The sequence below is a fragment of the Amblyraja radiata genome, chromosome 11, assembly GCF_010909765.2.
Source record: "Amblyraja radiata isolate CabotCenter1 chromosome 11, sAmbRad1.1.pri, whole genome shotgun sequence".
Taxonomy (NCBI): Eukaryota; Metazoa; Chordata; class Chondrichthyes; order Rajiformes; family Rajidae; genus Amblyraja; species Amblyraja radiata.
Window position 1 is genome coordinate 38617218 of NC_045966.1, and position 16540 is coordinate 38633757.

The 16540-nt window shown below is 41.0% G+C and overlaps 1 protein-coding gene across 5 annotated transcripts in view; it reads left to right on the forward strand.

Annotated features, from left to right (window-relative positions):
• The window catches only part of rnf130 (ring finger protein 130), a 111817-nt gene that overhangs the window by 29086 nt on the left and 66191 nt on the right, over nucleotides 1–16540 (forward strand). For all 5 annotated transcript variants that reach the window (XM_033029714.1, XM_033029713.1, XM_033029715.1 and 2 more), the window contains exon 4: nucleotides 12402–12643. In XM_033029714.1, the coding sequence (XP_032885605.1) occupies nucleotides 12402–12643 (242 nt within the window). The remainder of the gene's footprint in view (nucleotides 1–12401; nucleotides 12644–16540) is intronic.

The window sequence follows — 16540 nt, forward strand, 5'->3', positions numbered from 1 at the left end:
GAAAGTAGGCAAGGGAAGAGCATTCGGACTAAATTTAATTCGGACAAATGTGAAGTGATGCACTTTGGGAAGATAAACTAGGGCAAGACATGGGGAATGGCAGCCCCCTGTAGAGTTTAGCGTACAAGAGAATTTAGCGTACAAGTGCCTTGTTCCCTGAAGGTAGCAACATGGGTAGACAGGCTGGTGAGGAAGGTACATAAAATGCTTATCTTCATCCGCCAAGTTATTGAGTACATGTTACAGTTATACAGAATGTTGGTTTTATGGGGTATTGTATTCAGTTCACTATAGAGAAGATGCAATTTATTTAGAAAGGGTGCTGAAACATTAACAAGGATGTAGTTTGAATTAGAGGACTTAATTTATACAGAGAGATTGCATAGAATGGGTGTTTTCTCTGGAGCGAATTGTACATAAAGCACAACTTTACTTGCTGTTGGTGGGATGACTACACGGTCACAGCTGCACAAATTGACTATATTAAACAAAGAAAAGCATCTGAGCTTAATCTATGACCATATAGATAGAGAATTTGATTTATTCGCTAATCAAGGATGTCGGACGTGGAGACATGGACGAGTAATTTTGCAAGGTCCTGAGAAAACTGTTAGATGAGTCGTACTCAGAATATACCGACTTTATAATAATTTGGAGTCAACATAGCTTATCAAAAGTGTAAAATGAAATGACCAAAGACATTAGAGACATACCAAAGATAGACACAAAAAGCTGGAGTAACTCAGTGGGCCAAGCAGCATCTCTGGAGAGGCGGTATGCGTGACGTTTCAGGTCGAGACCCTTCTTCAGAAATTCTGCCTGTCCCACTGAGTTACTCCAGCTTTTTGTGTCTACGGTTTAAACCAGCATCTGCAGTTCCTTCCCACACATTAGAGAGACACCTACTGATGAGGTGACTGACATGATTTTTTCAAAATATTCACCTTTTTGTCAAGAAGGAAATAACTTTTTAATCCTATCAATGCTCATTCTAAACATTGAAATAGAGATCTGTTGAACAACAGAAGATATAATTGAGCTACAGCAGAACATGTAATTGAGCTGGTACAAGTTTGTAATCCACGCTAAAGCTAGAGTGCTGCATAATAGGTTTCAATTTATGCCCTATCTATTTGAGAGGCGATTTGATGGAAGTGCATAAAATTATGAGGCACAGTTAGGATAGATGGTCAGTTTCTTTTTTTTCCCCAGGATGGAAATGTCAAATATTAGAAGGCATGGCTTTAAGGTGAAAGGAGGAAAAGTTTAAAGGAAATTCTGAAGCGTTTTTCCATGCATAGAGAAGTAGGTGTCTAAAGTGCAGTGTGAGGGTAGGTGGTGGAAGCAGATACCATAAGAACATTTGAGGTATTTATATGAAGTGGCAGGAATGGAGGGGTGCAGACCATTTGCGGGAATGCAATTAGTTTAAATTAGCATCAAAATTGGCACTATAGGCCCAAGAGGCTGTGTTATGTGGTTCAATATTCTATCTATCTTGTTTATGCCTCTTGTGATTTTTCTACTTCAATCAGGTTGCCTCTCTGATGCTCCTTAAAAAACAATTAAGGTTTGTCCAACCTGTCCTTATAGCTAATACACCAACCTAGGCAGCATCTTGGTGAACCTCTTTATTTCCTCTCTAACACTTCCACATTCTTCCTAATGTTTGGCGAGTAGAACTGAATCGAGTATTCCAAATGTGGGCTAACCAATGTTTTGTAAAGCTGCAACATGACTTCCCAATTTTTTGTATTCAGTTCCCTGACCGATGAAGGCAAGCATGTTGTTATGTCTTTTTTACCATCCTATCCACTTGTGTTGCTACTTTCAGGGAACTGCTATGGACAAGCACCCAAGGATCCTTTTGTACATCACTGCTCCCAAGGGTCCTACAATCTATTGTAAACATTCCTCTTGTATTTGGCTCAAAATGCATCACCCCACAATTGTTTGGATTAAACTCCATGTGCGATTTCAGTGCCCAAATATCCTACTGTATTCTTTGACAAGCTTTCATGCTATCCATTAATTTTCATGTCTGCAAATTTACTAATCTGACCATTCTGTAATTTAGTCATCTGACCCATCTGAAGAAGGGTCTCAACCTGAAACGTCACCCATTCCTTCTCTCCAGAGTTGCGCCCTGTCCCGCTGAGTTACTCCAGCATTGGGAAAAACTAAGGAGATGGTGGTTGACTTCAGGAGGGCAGGAAAACAACACCATACACCTCTGCACATCGATGGAGCTGATGTGGAAAGGGTCAGCAGCGTGAAGTTCCTAGGACTCCACCTGTCAGATGACCTGATGTCCACAACCAACACCACAGCACTGGTCAAGAGAGCCCAGCAGCGACTACACCCTCTCCGAAGACTACGTAAAGCAGGTCTCCCCACTACACATCTACGAACTTTTTATAGGGGGACAATCGCGAGCACATTAACCAACGGCATCACTTCCTGGTTCGGGAGCTGCAAGGCATACGAACGGCACCAACTTGACAGGATTGTGAAGACCGCCAGCAGGATTATTGGTGCTCCACTCCCTTTCTTGCTGGACATATACAGGAAGAGATGTATCAACAGAGCCATCTCCATCATCAAAGACCCCTACCACCCATCGCATCACATATTCTCCATCCTGCCATCTGGGAAGAGGTACAGGAGCATTAGCTGCAAAACCAGCAGGATGCTCCTCAGCTTCTTCCCGCAGGCTATAAGACTGTTAAACGGACTTTGCCCCCTGCCAAAGTATCGCGCACCAACCACCAACCTGGACAGAGCCACTGTCGTGCCGCTGCCGATCGGAACGCCTGTTGATGTTTAGTTGAGAGTAGTGTTAAACTTGTTCATGATATATGTATTTTTATTTCTATTTATTTTTTACTGCACACTGAATGGACACTGGTTTGAGTAACGTTTTTTTTTTTTGTTTCCTCTGGGTATGTGAGTACTCAGGAAAATAACAATAAAGATATACAATACAAATACAATACAATTATCTTACCAGTTGGGTTTTGTTCCAAATCGTTACCATTTTTTTTACAAACGAGGTTCCGCCACTGGTCACAGACCTCCAGTCAGAAAAATTACCCTCTACTATTTCCTTCTGTCTTCTGTGACCAAATCTTGGATCCAGTTTACAAGGTCACCATTGATCCCATGTGACTTGAGCTGAATGATCTGAAATTACTAGAAGAGAGTGGAATAGATGCTGGAAATAAGAAATAAAAATGCCGGAAGTGCTGATTACCTGAAATTGTAGAAGTCAGATTTGAGTCCAGACTGTAAAGCATCTTATTGGAAGATGGAATATTATCCATGGAATGCTGCCAACGTATTTTAAATAGAACATAGTAGAGTACAGCGAAACAGGTCCTTCAGCCCACAATGTCCATGCTACCAAGTATAATACCAAGTTAAACTAATCTCCCCTGTATGAATAAATGTTGATAAGATTCACCTAGATGCCTATTATGGAGAGGAATGGTCAATACTTTCTGTGTACCAAAATGTTCAGATTTTTTTTTTTTTAAGTAATTTTTCCAGCATTTGCATTAATTTGAATTTCATGGATTGAGTTTTGATGTGATTGATCCCAGCTGGGGGATCCCAGCAGATCAGGCCGCATCTGTGGAGGGATATAGTCTTAATCTGATGGCTCAATCTGATCTACTCTGGTTCTCTCACACACACACACATCCTTCTGAACATTATCCCCTAGTCCATATCACCCTGTTTCTGTATCCTCCCCCATCCACTCCATGTATCCATTATTCAAACACCCCTCCCACTGGGTTCCCTTGTCTCCTGCTGTTTCCATCTTCCCACCTACCTCCATTATTTAGTTCCAAACCACACCTTACCTTCCTATCGAATTCCATCATCTACAGCCCTTTGTTGCCTCCATATATCACCTCCCATCTCTATTTCACCTCTTCTTTAATTTTACCCTCCCGTAACAGACTCCAGCTGCCAATCAACCCTTAACCTGATCCATCCATCGCTTGCCCGAGCCCTCCCCATCTCTTTATACTGGTTACCTCTCCTCTACTTTTCTGTCCAGGTGAAGGGGTCCCTATCCGAAGCATTGACCTCCGAAAAGTTGCTTCCTGACCTGCTGAGTTCATCTAGCAAGATTGTTTGTTGCTCCAGATTCTAACAGCTGTACTTCTGTGCTTCCAAATTGTATTTGTATATTGGGAGTAAACAGGTATTTCAGTTTATATTTTTAAGACCTGTGAACTGTACTGTAGGTATGTTGCAAAGCCTACCTGAAGCGTCGCTGAATATCTGCCGCTGAGGTTGTGCGCGATTTTGGCGCCGTTTAGAGGGGGCGGGTTTAAAATGCGATTTTCTCTAAGCTGTTCCAATCGAAAATGTTCAGCCTAGTTAATTATTAACGAAAAATCGCTGATAGACCCCGTCGCAAAAGCTATTATTAGGTTTAAAGGCCTTGAATAATACTTATAGTAGTTTAAAAATCAATCTTTAAACCCGCGACCGTCAGCAACCGCAGGGTCTCATAAAGAAAATAGCAGAAGGTAGGTTGTATATTTTTACATTCAAAAGGGCTTCTAAAGATCCCTTTATACAAAATTTAATATTGCGAGTAGCTCAATTTGGGCCCATTATATCGCGCAGTATTTTTCTCGGCATTTGGGGCACAAATCTACCGCAATGTGAACGTTCTAAACCAGCGCGTTCCACAGGGACCCACTAGAAAGCTGATTTAAATGGGCATTTATTTACAGCAATTGAACACTGAATTCCTTCCATTTGGCCTATAAATTAATGTAAATGAGATTTAAAAATCATGTTTTATTGTGAATTATTTGTGAATATTATTTGGACATTTAGGCTATTTAAAAATGTTAATCATTTATTAAGAAATGGATAGATGTTTAGATCTAGTAATTGAAGTCTGAAATTAGCTACAATTAGGTAACTAACTAATTATATGCTTTAATTTCAGGTCATCCAAGTAAGATTATTTTATATTTGTTTCAGAATGCTTCAATCTATGATAACTGAAAATTTCATTCAGTTCTCTTAATTTTTAAGAAAGTTATGGGCTTTTGACTGTTCACGATCACAACTTTTTTGTTATGTCCATAGAAAATCAATAGGGAACAAGATGCTCATTTCCGAGTATGAAAATGGCCATAACTTTTTAAATACTTGAGATATGAAAGTGAATTAGATGTCAAATTAAACTTATTTTTATGCTTTATCTGATGGGATAAATTACAGACTTGATTTTTAAAATCTCAAAATTTTGTAACATTGCTATGTACTGTGCATCAAAAATATTTAATTCCAGTTTTCCTCTTATCCAGTTAGCCATATCTGCATTCATGCTTGTTATTTGTGATCTTGAGTGATGGTCAGTAATATCTTAATCTTTTAGATGCAACATTCCAGTTGTGGCCCAAAGAATGTTTAAAGTTGATGGTGTATGAGAGGTTCTTGAAGATGAAATGAATAATGGGATTGCTCTGAGAGCTGGCATTACTCGGTGGTCACCATGTGTTGTAAGGGAAATGAGAGAATCAAAACTTCCCTGCAATTGTAATCTGATTCTATTTATGAATCCCAGCTTAATTAACTGCTGTCACTTTCAAAGATGTGACCATTTATACCCATACTCCTGTTTCAGCACTTTTAGATGATTGTCAGGTGGATTAAATTCTCTCTTTTATCCTTTCTGTTAGAAGGGTTATGAATGGAATTGAACATTGCATTGTCAGCAACGAATGTTCCTCACTCTGACATACAATAGAGATATCATTGCTGTAGCAAGTGAAAGTAGTTGTGCCTAGGACAATGTTTCATAACATCAGGAACATTCCAGCACTCCCCCACACAAGAAAATGTGGGTGGTTGGCACCGACGACTATAGGGAATACAGAAAGTATTAATAACTTTGAAGTAATTTAGTTACATGTTTTTTTTTAAAAGAAATATATACCTAGTATGCTGGTTGCTTTGGCCATAGAAGTGTTCAGCTCCTGAGAATCCCAAGAACACCCATAAATCCTTAAAAGCAGTTCTAGATTTTGGGTAGGAAGGAACTGCAGATGCTGGTTTAAATCAAAGATAGACACAAAATGCTCCAGAGTAACTCAGCGGGACGGGCAACATCTCTGGAGAGAAGGAACGGGTGATGTTTCGGGTCGAGACCCTTCTTCAGACTGAAAGTCATGTGAAAGGGGAAACGGGAGATATAGACGATGATGTAGAGATTTATAGAACAATAAATGAAAGATATGCAAAAAAAGTAATGATAAAGGAAACAGGCCATTGCTAGCTGCTGGGTGATAATGAAAAGCTTGTGTGACTTGGGTGGGGGAGGGATGGAGAGAGAAGGAATACAGGGTTACTTGAAGTTAGATAAATCAATTTTCATACCACTGGGTTGTAAGCTGCCCAAGTGAAATATGAGATGCTGTTCCTCCAATTAGTGTTTAACCTCACTTTAACAATGAGGGAGGCCTAGGACAGAATGGTCAGTGTGCGAATGGGAAGGGGAATTAAAGTGCTTTGGGGTATTTTAGGAAGGGGCATCTGGGAGGTTTTGAGAATCATTGGTCCAAATAAAGGCCTGAGAATTTCCTCCAGCGATGATTGATTTCAGGTAACCATTTTATTTTGCACCATGTCACGCTATCACTTGAAAGATTTTCCCCGAGACTTGCATTGTCTCTTTGTTGCGTTATAGTTTGTAGCATGGTACAACAGAGAAGATGGTCATTCGGTGCATCATGACAATGAAACCTGTTTGAAAGAGCTTTCAAATTATCTCTATATTCCCTGCTCTTTTCTGACTAACCTGTACATTTTCCCACCTTTGAGTAATTATTTAATTCCCAGTTGCAATGAGGTTGGGTACAATAGCATAATGGTTGTTACTGGAATAAACCTAGAATAGGGAGCTTACATCATAAACAATTGTGAAACCATGAGATTTTTTATAAAACCCCATCTGATTATTAAGAAAATGTGACATTCTACCTGATCTGACTTCGTTTGACTCCAGATCCATAGCAAATGTGGTTGAATCCAGATCTGTAGCAACTCTGCTCACCACTTGGTTCATTGATAATTGGAGATGGACAATAATCGGTGTTGGTTTATTATTGTCATATTGTCTAATGAGATACAGTGTAAAACTTTGCTTTGATTTATCCTGAGTACATCCGCTAATGCAAAAGTGAAAATAAGCCAGTTCTGAGTATAATGTTACACCTTAAAAAAAGGGCTCCAATCAGGTAGATTAGGAGACCGGAATTCATTCCTACCATATGAGAGTTATGTGCTGTAGTCTGGTAACAGCAGATAAGAAGTTGTTTATGAATCTGTAGCCACATGTTTTCAAGGTTTTCTCTAAAGCCAGTGATGCCCACCTTCAATGAATTCGTGAATAGGTAAGTATGTAACTGGATTCCATAACCGTATGTGTGGAAATCAACTGCTGATGCTGGTTTAAACCAAGGATAGACACAAAAAACTGGAGTAACTCAGCGGGACAGGCGCATCTCTGGAGAGAGGGAATGGATGACGTTTTGGGTTGTGACCCTTCGTCAGACTTGAGTCCTTCTCTGCAGAGATGCTGCCTATCCTACTGAGTTACAGTAGGGCCAGCCTTGGGTATATATTTTCCATAACCATATAACTGGATATCTAAATTTATTATCATACTTGACCTTATTCTGTAATAGCCGGTTGAAAGGACCTGCGGCACATGGAGGAAAGCTGCTATTCCTAGCCCCTGCCCAGTCCCAAACACCGGAGAACCGGAAAGAAGGATGGAGGGAACCAGCGGAAGCAAGAGCAAGGGTTGGTAAGATAGTGAATTGTGGTCTTGCCTTCCACACTCTCAAGGTCAGCTGCGGGAGGTGCCCATGGGGCACAATGGCTGAAGGTGGCCGGGTGAAGAGAGGGACGACAGTTTACTGGATGATCCAGACAGAGGCGACGGCTAGAAGCCCTGCAGCAGCCTGGGGCTTACCTGGATTGGGTGGCGCTCCAGAAGACCGATTGCGCAGACTGGACTGGACTTTGAAAATGACGCCAAACCCTTGCACACAGCCTCAGTGGACTATTTCTATACACTATGTACTAATTCAGGGGTCGGCAACCCACGGGCCGGATCCGGCCCGTAACCCGAAAAAATCCAGCTAGCAGACTTTTTTTTTTTTCAATTAGTTTTTGCGACCTGGGAACTGCAGCCAGTCCCAGAGCACGCAGGCGACATGGGAGCTGCAGCTAGTCCCGGGGCTCGCAGGCGACATGGGCGCTACAGCCAGTCCCGGAGCACGCAGGCGACATGGGAACTGTAGCTAGTCCCGGGGCAGGCGACCTGGGCGCTACTGCCAGTCACGGGGCTCACAGGCGACCTGGGAACTGCAGCTAGTCCTGGGGCTCGCAGGCGATCTGGGCGCTACAGCCAGTACCGGGACACGCAGGCGACTTGGGAACTGCAGCCAGTCCCGGGACACGCAGGCGACTTGGGAACTGCAGCCAGTCCCGGGACACGCAGGTGATTTGGGAACTGCAGCCAGTCCCGGGACACGCCGGCGATTTGGGAACTCCAGCCAATCCCGGGGCTCGCAGGCGACCTGGGCGCTACAGCCAGTCTGGGGAACGCGAGAGATCTGGGAATTGCAGAAAACTAATTGAAAAATATGTGAAAACTAATGCGAAAAACAATACCTAGTGTTACACTAGTTAGTAAGTATTATTAGTATGTATTATTACTAATTTATGTATTATTACTAATTTAATTAGTATGTATTATTACCTCCATTTATTAACTATGGCGATAGATATGGCCAGCCATCCCCTCACAGACATGGATCCTGGACCCTATGCAGAACAAGGTTGTCGACCCCTGTACTAATTGATGATTGTGTTTAGGTATGGCATTACTTTACTGAACTGTATGCAAAAAAGAATTTCACTGTATGTCTGAACATGTGATAATAAAAAAACATTGAACCATTATAAATGCCCTCTTTCGCTTTGCATGAAGCAGGGCAAATGCATAATTCTGCTGTGTTGCACTCATTGTACTTGTATTTATTGTTGTTTTTATCATTATTGTATGTGTACCGTTATGAGCTTCATGTGAACAAAGAATTTCATTACACTCTAGTGTACATGACAATAAACTAATCTAATCTATTCTTCTATCTATTCCTGGTTCCCTATGCAATCGTGGTCATGACTTTACTATCCAGAAAGTTTTTTGTGAAAATATTACAGCTACTGTTTTACCCTCAAAGTTTTGTTTACTGTTTCAAGGCAATTAATAAAAGATCGCTCATGCACAGACTTAATTTGTGAAATCTTTCATTTACTCTTTATTACATTTTCTGTTTGTTCGCTTGTGTGTCAGATGACGTGTAGCTTGCTGTTGGCTTCTGTCGTCGTCCAACATGTTGACAGAATTGGTCGCCAGACACGTCACAGTGTGCATCGTGTCATCGTTTCAGGGGATCGGCTTCTGTCATGATCCCCACATTTTCTGTAATTGTGCGTTTTCTTAAACATTGTTGAATAAACATTTCTTTGCCTTTTTACCATACTAACCAAATTGATCCTTGGTTGGCTAAACCATATATTTTAACATCTGACAATGCATTTGTTTCGACCTGGGGTTTATTCCCTCATTTAATTTATCATTTTGTTCATTATACATGGGAACCCTGGGTTAAAATTACCTGACTATGGATGTTCAATTTTGTGCAAATTCTCCCATACATTAAACTAATGATAAAGTTTCATGGCATTAACTTATGTCTAGATACAGTATATCTTCCATTAGTGTAATTATTGGGGTGATTATTCAGTAATGAAAGAATTATAGCAACTGTATGTTGAGGAATACAATTTACGTAGCTGATGAAAACGAATGTTTCTGGTTAGCAAGAAATTGGCCTCAGGGCAGTGCTCAGCCATGACACCCTTGTATAATGAGAGGACTGCATGAATTTGTTTTTTAACTTCTCTTTATGCATTTTTAAAGGTGATATGTTCGGGCTTTTTCTTTCATCCATATATTTTGGCTAAGGCTACAGTTTCAGCTGACATATTTTAAATGTTCACCTTTTCATCGCATCTGCCTACATTTTCTTTGAAATTGATTTTTTTTCAAGTATTATACTGGGTCTAGAAGGTTTGAATTCAAAGGAGAGACTTGGATTTATGCTGGCTCTGCTTAAAGCATGCATATTTAAAATCAAAATTGAACACATTTCATAAATTTCATCTGTTTAAATGTGGCAGGAACATTTGTCTGCTTATGGACTTGCCAAATAACAGCTGCTCCCAATTTACTCTCCTTGACTCCTATCTAATAACATTGTAATTTGCCCAAGTCCAATTTAATACTCTCCCCTAAGGTCCAGACTTGTCCTAACTCATAAAACGAGATGAAGCCTGGACAGATCAGCCATTATATTGAGTGATGGGGTGGGCTTGGGGACAAAGTGGCCTAACTCCCAATCCTATTTTCTTAATTCTTGGGTAAATGCTTGGATCATTAAATTAATAAGGTCACAGAGAACGAGGACAGAATGCTCTATCACAGGAGGCGTAGATAAGACCATTTCATCTTGCCCTTCATGTGTCCTCCAATGTACTATATGGACACAAGGAACTGCAGATGCTGACTGACAAAATATAACATAGATAGATAGATAAATACTTTATTAATCCCCTCGGGGAAATTCAGATGTCCAGTAGCCAACACATTCAGAACGTAAAGCAGACAATACATAAAATACGGCCAATACATAAAAGCAATAAATACTTTAAAATAACCCAATAAATAACTATTAAAAGTGCAAAGCATACAGATTAACAGTTAGTATTATAAAATCTAATGACTGCAGGGGTGAAGGAACTCCTGAACCGCTCTGTTCTACAGCGCAGGGAGAGGAGCCGGTTGTTGTTCCGTGCTCATCTGACCGTCCAGAGTTTCATGGAGGGGGTGCCCTGAGTTGTTGAGGATGACCTACACCTTGCTCCTCATACACCTCTCAAGCACAGCCACCACAGAGTCCACTCTCCCCCCCAGTACTGAGCTAGCTCTTTTCACCAGCTTGTCCAGCTTCTTGCTGTGTTTATCAGTGATGTTGTTACCCCAGCAAGACAACAGCGTAGAAGATGACACTTGCAACACAAAGTGCTAGTAGCACAACCGGTCAAGCAGCATTTCTGGAAAACATGGATGGAGAACATGTATAGGTGACATTTTTTGGTCGGGACCCTTCAGGCTGATTGTAGTAAGGAGGAAAAAGCTGTAAGAGGTGGGGCTGGGGCAAAGGCTGGCGAGTGATATAATAAATTGTAATAAAAAGGAACTACAGATGCTGGTTTATACCAAGGATGGACACTATGTGCTGGAGTAACTTAACAGGTCAAGCAGCATCTCTGGAGAATATGGATAGGTGACATTTCGGGTCGGGACCCTTCTCCAGACTAATTGTGATGGGTGGGAAGGGTGGGGTCAAAAGCAAGAAAATACCAGGACAAAATTGGATTTGGCAACAGATGACCTCGGGCAGGGAGGTTCCCTAACAGGCCAACTGTAGCTTAGAGACGGTGTGATTCCAAGACTGATACATCCTTAAGAATTGTGGAAATGGTTACAGACTTTTAGTGGGCGGGGAGGGGGGGGGGGGGGAGTGGAGGGAAGAGGGAGGGGTGGATGCAAGTGAGGGATGTTTTTTTATTTGGTACATGATTGGATAAGGGCCTAAGATGAAAAGACAAAGTGTGAGATAAGTCAATAGGTATGGAATGTGAAGCCAGAGGAAGGAACATAGGTGGAAGGAGATGGGGAAAGGGAGAAATGGGTGCACATACGGGTGGGGCACAGGGAAGGGGAAAAGGAGATGTTTGTCCCCCCCCTCCACATTTCACTCCTATTCTATCATCTTCTTATCTTCCTTCCTCGGGCTTCACATTTATGCATCTTCTCCCCTTATCTCACGCATTTGTCTTTTCACCCCTGCCTTTGTCCAACCATCTGCCAATCAAAAACATCCGTCATCTGTATCCACCTATCATTTGCCAGGCTTTTTCCCTTCCACCAACTCTCTCCATCCCTACTACAATCAAACTGAAGGGTCTCGACCTAAAATGTCACCTAACTATGTTTTCCACAGATGCCGTCTGTCCCACTGAAGTACTCCAGCACTGTGTTACTGTTCCTGAATAATGTTACTGACATTTGTTTTTGATTAGTTATTTTTCTAAACGTCAACGAGGCCTGATGATTCCAGGAGGAAATGGGGATGGAAAAGAAGCTAAAATACCCATTCTCCAAACAATTTTGAGATTTTGATTCTGTTAATTCTGGCGATTAAGTGCATTATTTCTGTTTCTTTCAGGAACTGGTGACATAGTTGCCATCATCATTTCTCAGCAGAGAGGTCGTGAGATTCTGAGCTATATGGAAAGAAACCTCACTGTGTTGATGTCCATCACAGTTGGACCATCACATTCTCCAAAGTATGGCTCCCTGGTCTTCGTTTCCATATCATTTATTGTACTGATGATTATTTCACTGGCGTGGCTGATCTTTTATTTCATCCAGAAATTCAGAAATGCAAACTTACGTGGGCGGAATCAGGTCAGTAACTTGCTATTTAAAATATTCATTGTTTTAGATTTTACAGACGTGATCTGCTGCAAATGTTAAGTTTGATTGTAGTTTGCAAACTCTGAAAATATGTTTGTCAAATGACTGGTTCTGCAAAGTGGATAATTGTATATTTTGAACATGGTGTTTAATATTTACAGGAGTTTATTCATTTGTAGAACCTGCCAAATGCAAGTGAAATTGTAAAGAGCTGAACACTGGTGGAAGAAATGTAGTTTGTAGTTAAAGAATGAATGGAATGGAAGGCCTGAAAAGAAGGAAACCGACTGGATATGCACATTTAAAGCATGTTGATCAGGAGCAATGGATTACACACTTTAAAGTTTTAAAGAAATGCTTTGAAGCGTTCTATACAGGGTGATTGGTTAAAATTGAACAAAGGAAAATAATGAAAAATACTTGATACTGAAGGAAGAATATAGAAGGATGGGGAAGATTTGACAAATTTAAGTTGCACTTTAAAGTTATTGTAATTTTTTTGAGTTTACCTGTTTAGTTCTCCAGTATCATTCCATAACTTCAGGGACCAAATTACTGAAGTTATTTACAAGTATATCTCAATATTACAGTTATTTAAAATGTTTAAATTATCTTGAACCTAATACCTTTCAGTAATCAAATGCTATAATATTGTGTTAATATGAACAAAATACTGCCTCTACAAATGCTGCCTGACCTGAGTTATTTCAGCACTTTGTGTTTTACACTCAAGTAAAATGTGAATATTATTTCAAAGTAACCCAGGAAATGAATGAATGATGAATGAATGAATGAATGAATGAATGAATGAATGAATGAATGAATGAATGAGTACGTTTATTGGCCAAGTATGTACACATACAAGGAATTTGCCTTGGTGCTCCGCTCGCAAGTAACAACACGACATACAGTAAAACATTAAGAATAAACCATTATAGTTTAAGTAGAAGCAATGAACATTGTTTAAATTTTTTTTTTAAAGAAAATTTTCGATAAATATATGAAACGTGTTTAGCCTGTGAATATTTAATCTGTAAAGGTGAATGCAAGGCAAGAGGGGCCATTTCCATTGCAGCACTGTTTTCAAAATTATGATCAATTTTGATAGGTTGATGGATTATTTTCTCTCAAAAAGGATCAGTGTTGAGAGATTATCAATGGGGTGGCACAGTGGCGTAGCTGGTAGAGCTACTGCCTTGATGCTGGCAACTTGGGTTCCATCCTGACCTCGAGCACTGTCTGTGTAAAGTTTGCACGTTCTCCCTGTGACCATATGGATTTGCTCCGGGTTGTCTGGTTGAAAGACGTGGAGTTTATTGGTTAGGTCTAGGAAGGAACTGCAGGAGTAACTCAGCGGGGTAGGCAGCATCTCTGGAGAGAAGGAATGGGTGACGTTTCAGGTCGAGAGCCTTCTTCAGACGCGGGGGAATCATTCGGGTCTGACCCAAAACGTCACCCATTACTTCTCTCCAGAGATGCTGCCTGTCCCGCTGAGTTACTCCAGCTTTTTGTGTCTATCTTGAGTTTATTGGTTAGTTGGCCCACTGTAAATTATGTAGGGAGTGGGTGAGAAAGGGGGATAGCATAGAATGTGTGTGAACGGCCGGTATAGATTGATGGGCTGAAGGACCTGTTTCTGTGCTTTATCTTTCGATCCATTATCCTCATGGAGAATTAGGAGTGGTTTGAGGAGAAACTTGAGCATGGATTATTTTGATGCAATGAGTGGTTCTGTCCTTTGTGCTTATTGGGGAAAAAACGTTAAATTGTTTAAATATTTTATTTAGTGGAAGATAATGGGGCCATAGAGAAAGTGTATGATGACAATAAGCTTGGTTTGCCTCATTGAATTTCATCGACACAGGATCATGCATTTATGTAATGATTAACGTTAAAAAGATTCCAAGCCAAAGGTGACAGTATTAAAGTGAATGATCAAAAGCCAATGTATTTTGTAGTGTTGTATTTTAAGGGATATATTTTAAGTGTGGGCTTGAAAGGAAAATGGAGATGAGAGGGTCTGAAATTAAATTATTTAGATTCAATGCTCTTGAATTTATGATCTATGTGGTTGATACCACAGTGGCTAAAGGGCCTGTCCCACTATGGCAACCTTATTTGCGAGTTTAGGAGAGTTTGCGCTCGCCACAAGCTCGCAACATGGTCGACACATGGTCGTAGGTGGTCACTGGTAAGTCTCCTTCATGGTCGAGAGGAGTTCCCGCCTAGTGGTTACTACTCGCGGCCTCAGTTTGGTCGAGGAAATGTTTTCAACAAACTGAAAATGTTTCTGCGAGTAAAAATAGGTCGGCATGGAGAAAATAGATTATTTTGAACTGGTAGCCACTAAGAGTGGATGGGGGGGTGGGTTTGAGGGGGTATGGCGTGAGTGCGTGGGGGATGGGAATGGCAAGGGGCGAGGTGGGGGGTATTGGACAGTTTATGGTCTTCAGATAGGAAACAGGATTAAGAAGGTACAATCACAAGAGAAGGATCAGTCAAATTGAAATAATTGTGATTTTCAAATTGTAAAATAAGGAGGTGTTTAAGAAGGAACTGCAGATGCTGGAAAATCGAAGGTAGACAAAAGTGCTGGAGAAACTCAACGGGTCCAGCAGCATCTAAGGAGCGAAGGAAATAGACAACGTTTCAGGCTGAAACCCTTCTTCAGAAGCGGCTGAAGAAGGGTTTCAGCCTGAAACGTTGTCTATTTCCTTCGCTCCTTAGATGCTGCTGCACCCGCTGAGTTTCTCCAGCACCTTTGTCTACCGTAAAATAAAGAGGATTCAGGGAAGATTTTAGTGATTTGCAGCATTCTGGGCACAGAATCGTACAATGCTCTGAATGATAAGATACAGAACCGTGGTGGATTTATAAATAAACTGCTGAACCAATTCAACCTGTCCAGTACATTCCAGAGGATTAATAACAGATCATCCCTGTTATAGGCGACACAGTGACGCAGCTGTTAGAACTGCTGCCTCACATGCCAGAGACCTCGGTTCAATTCTAACTTTGGGTGGTGTCTGTGCAGTTTGCACATTCTCACTTTGACCAAGTAGGTTTTCTCCGGTTGTTCCAGTTTGCTCCCATATCGGGTTAATTGCCCCTTATGTGTTGGTAGTCAATGGGAACATGGGACTACATAGAAGTAGTGTGAACGGATGATCGTTGGCAGCAAGGACTTGGTGGGCCGAAGGGCCTGATTCCATGCTGTATCTCTAAACTAAACCTAAACCCAAAGATTTATAAGCAATCAAATCCAAATGTGTCGCATATTGCTGGGTCTTTTTGTGTTGATGGGACAGCAAACTTTGAGGGAGAGGATCATCAAAAAAAAGCTGCAGATGCTGGAAAATTAAAATTAAAATAGCAAATGCTGGAAACACTCAGCTCGTCAGGCAGCATCTGTGGAAAGACAACTCTGGTCCAAAACCCTTCATTAAACTCTTGTGAAAAGGGAATGCAGAAGGATAAAACATAGGTTCTATGTGGACAGATGAGACGAAGATTAACTTATATCAGAGTGATGGCAAGAGCAAAGTATGGAGGACAGAAGGAACTGCCCAAGATCCAAAGCATACCACCTCATCTGTGAAACACGGTGGTGGAGGTGTTATGGCCTGGGCATGTATGGCTGCTGAAGGTACTGGCTCACTTATCTTCATTAATGATACAACTGCTGATGGTAGTAGCATAATGAATTCTGAAGTGTATAGGCTCATCCTATCTGCTCAAGCTCAAACAAATGCCTCAAAACTCATTGGCCAGCGCTTCATTCTACAGCAAGACAATGATCCCAAACATACTGCTAAAGCGACAAAGGAGATTTTCAAAGCTAAAAAATGGTCAATTCTTGAGTGGTCAAGGCAATCACCCGATCTGAAC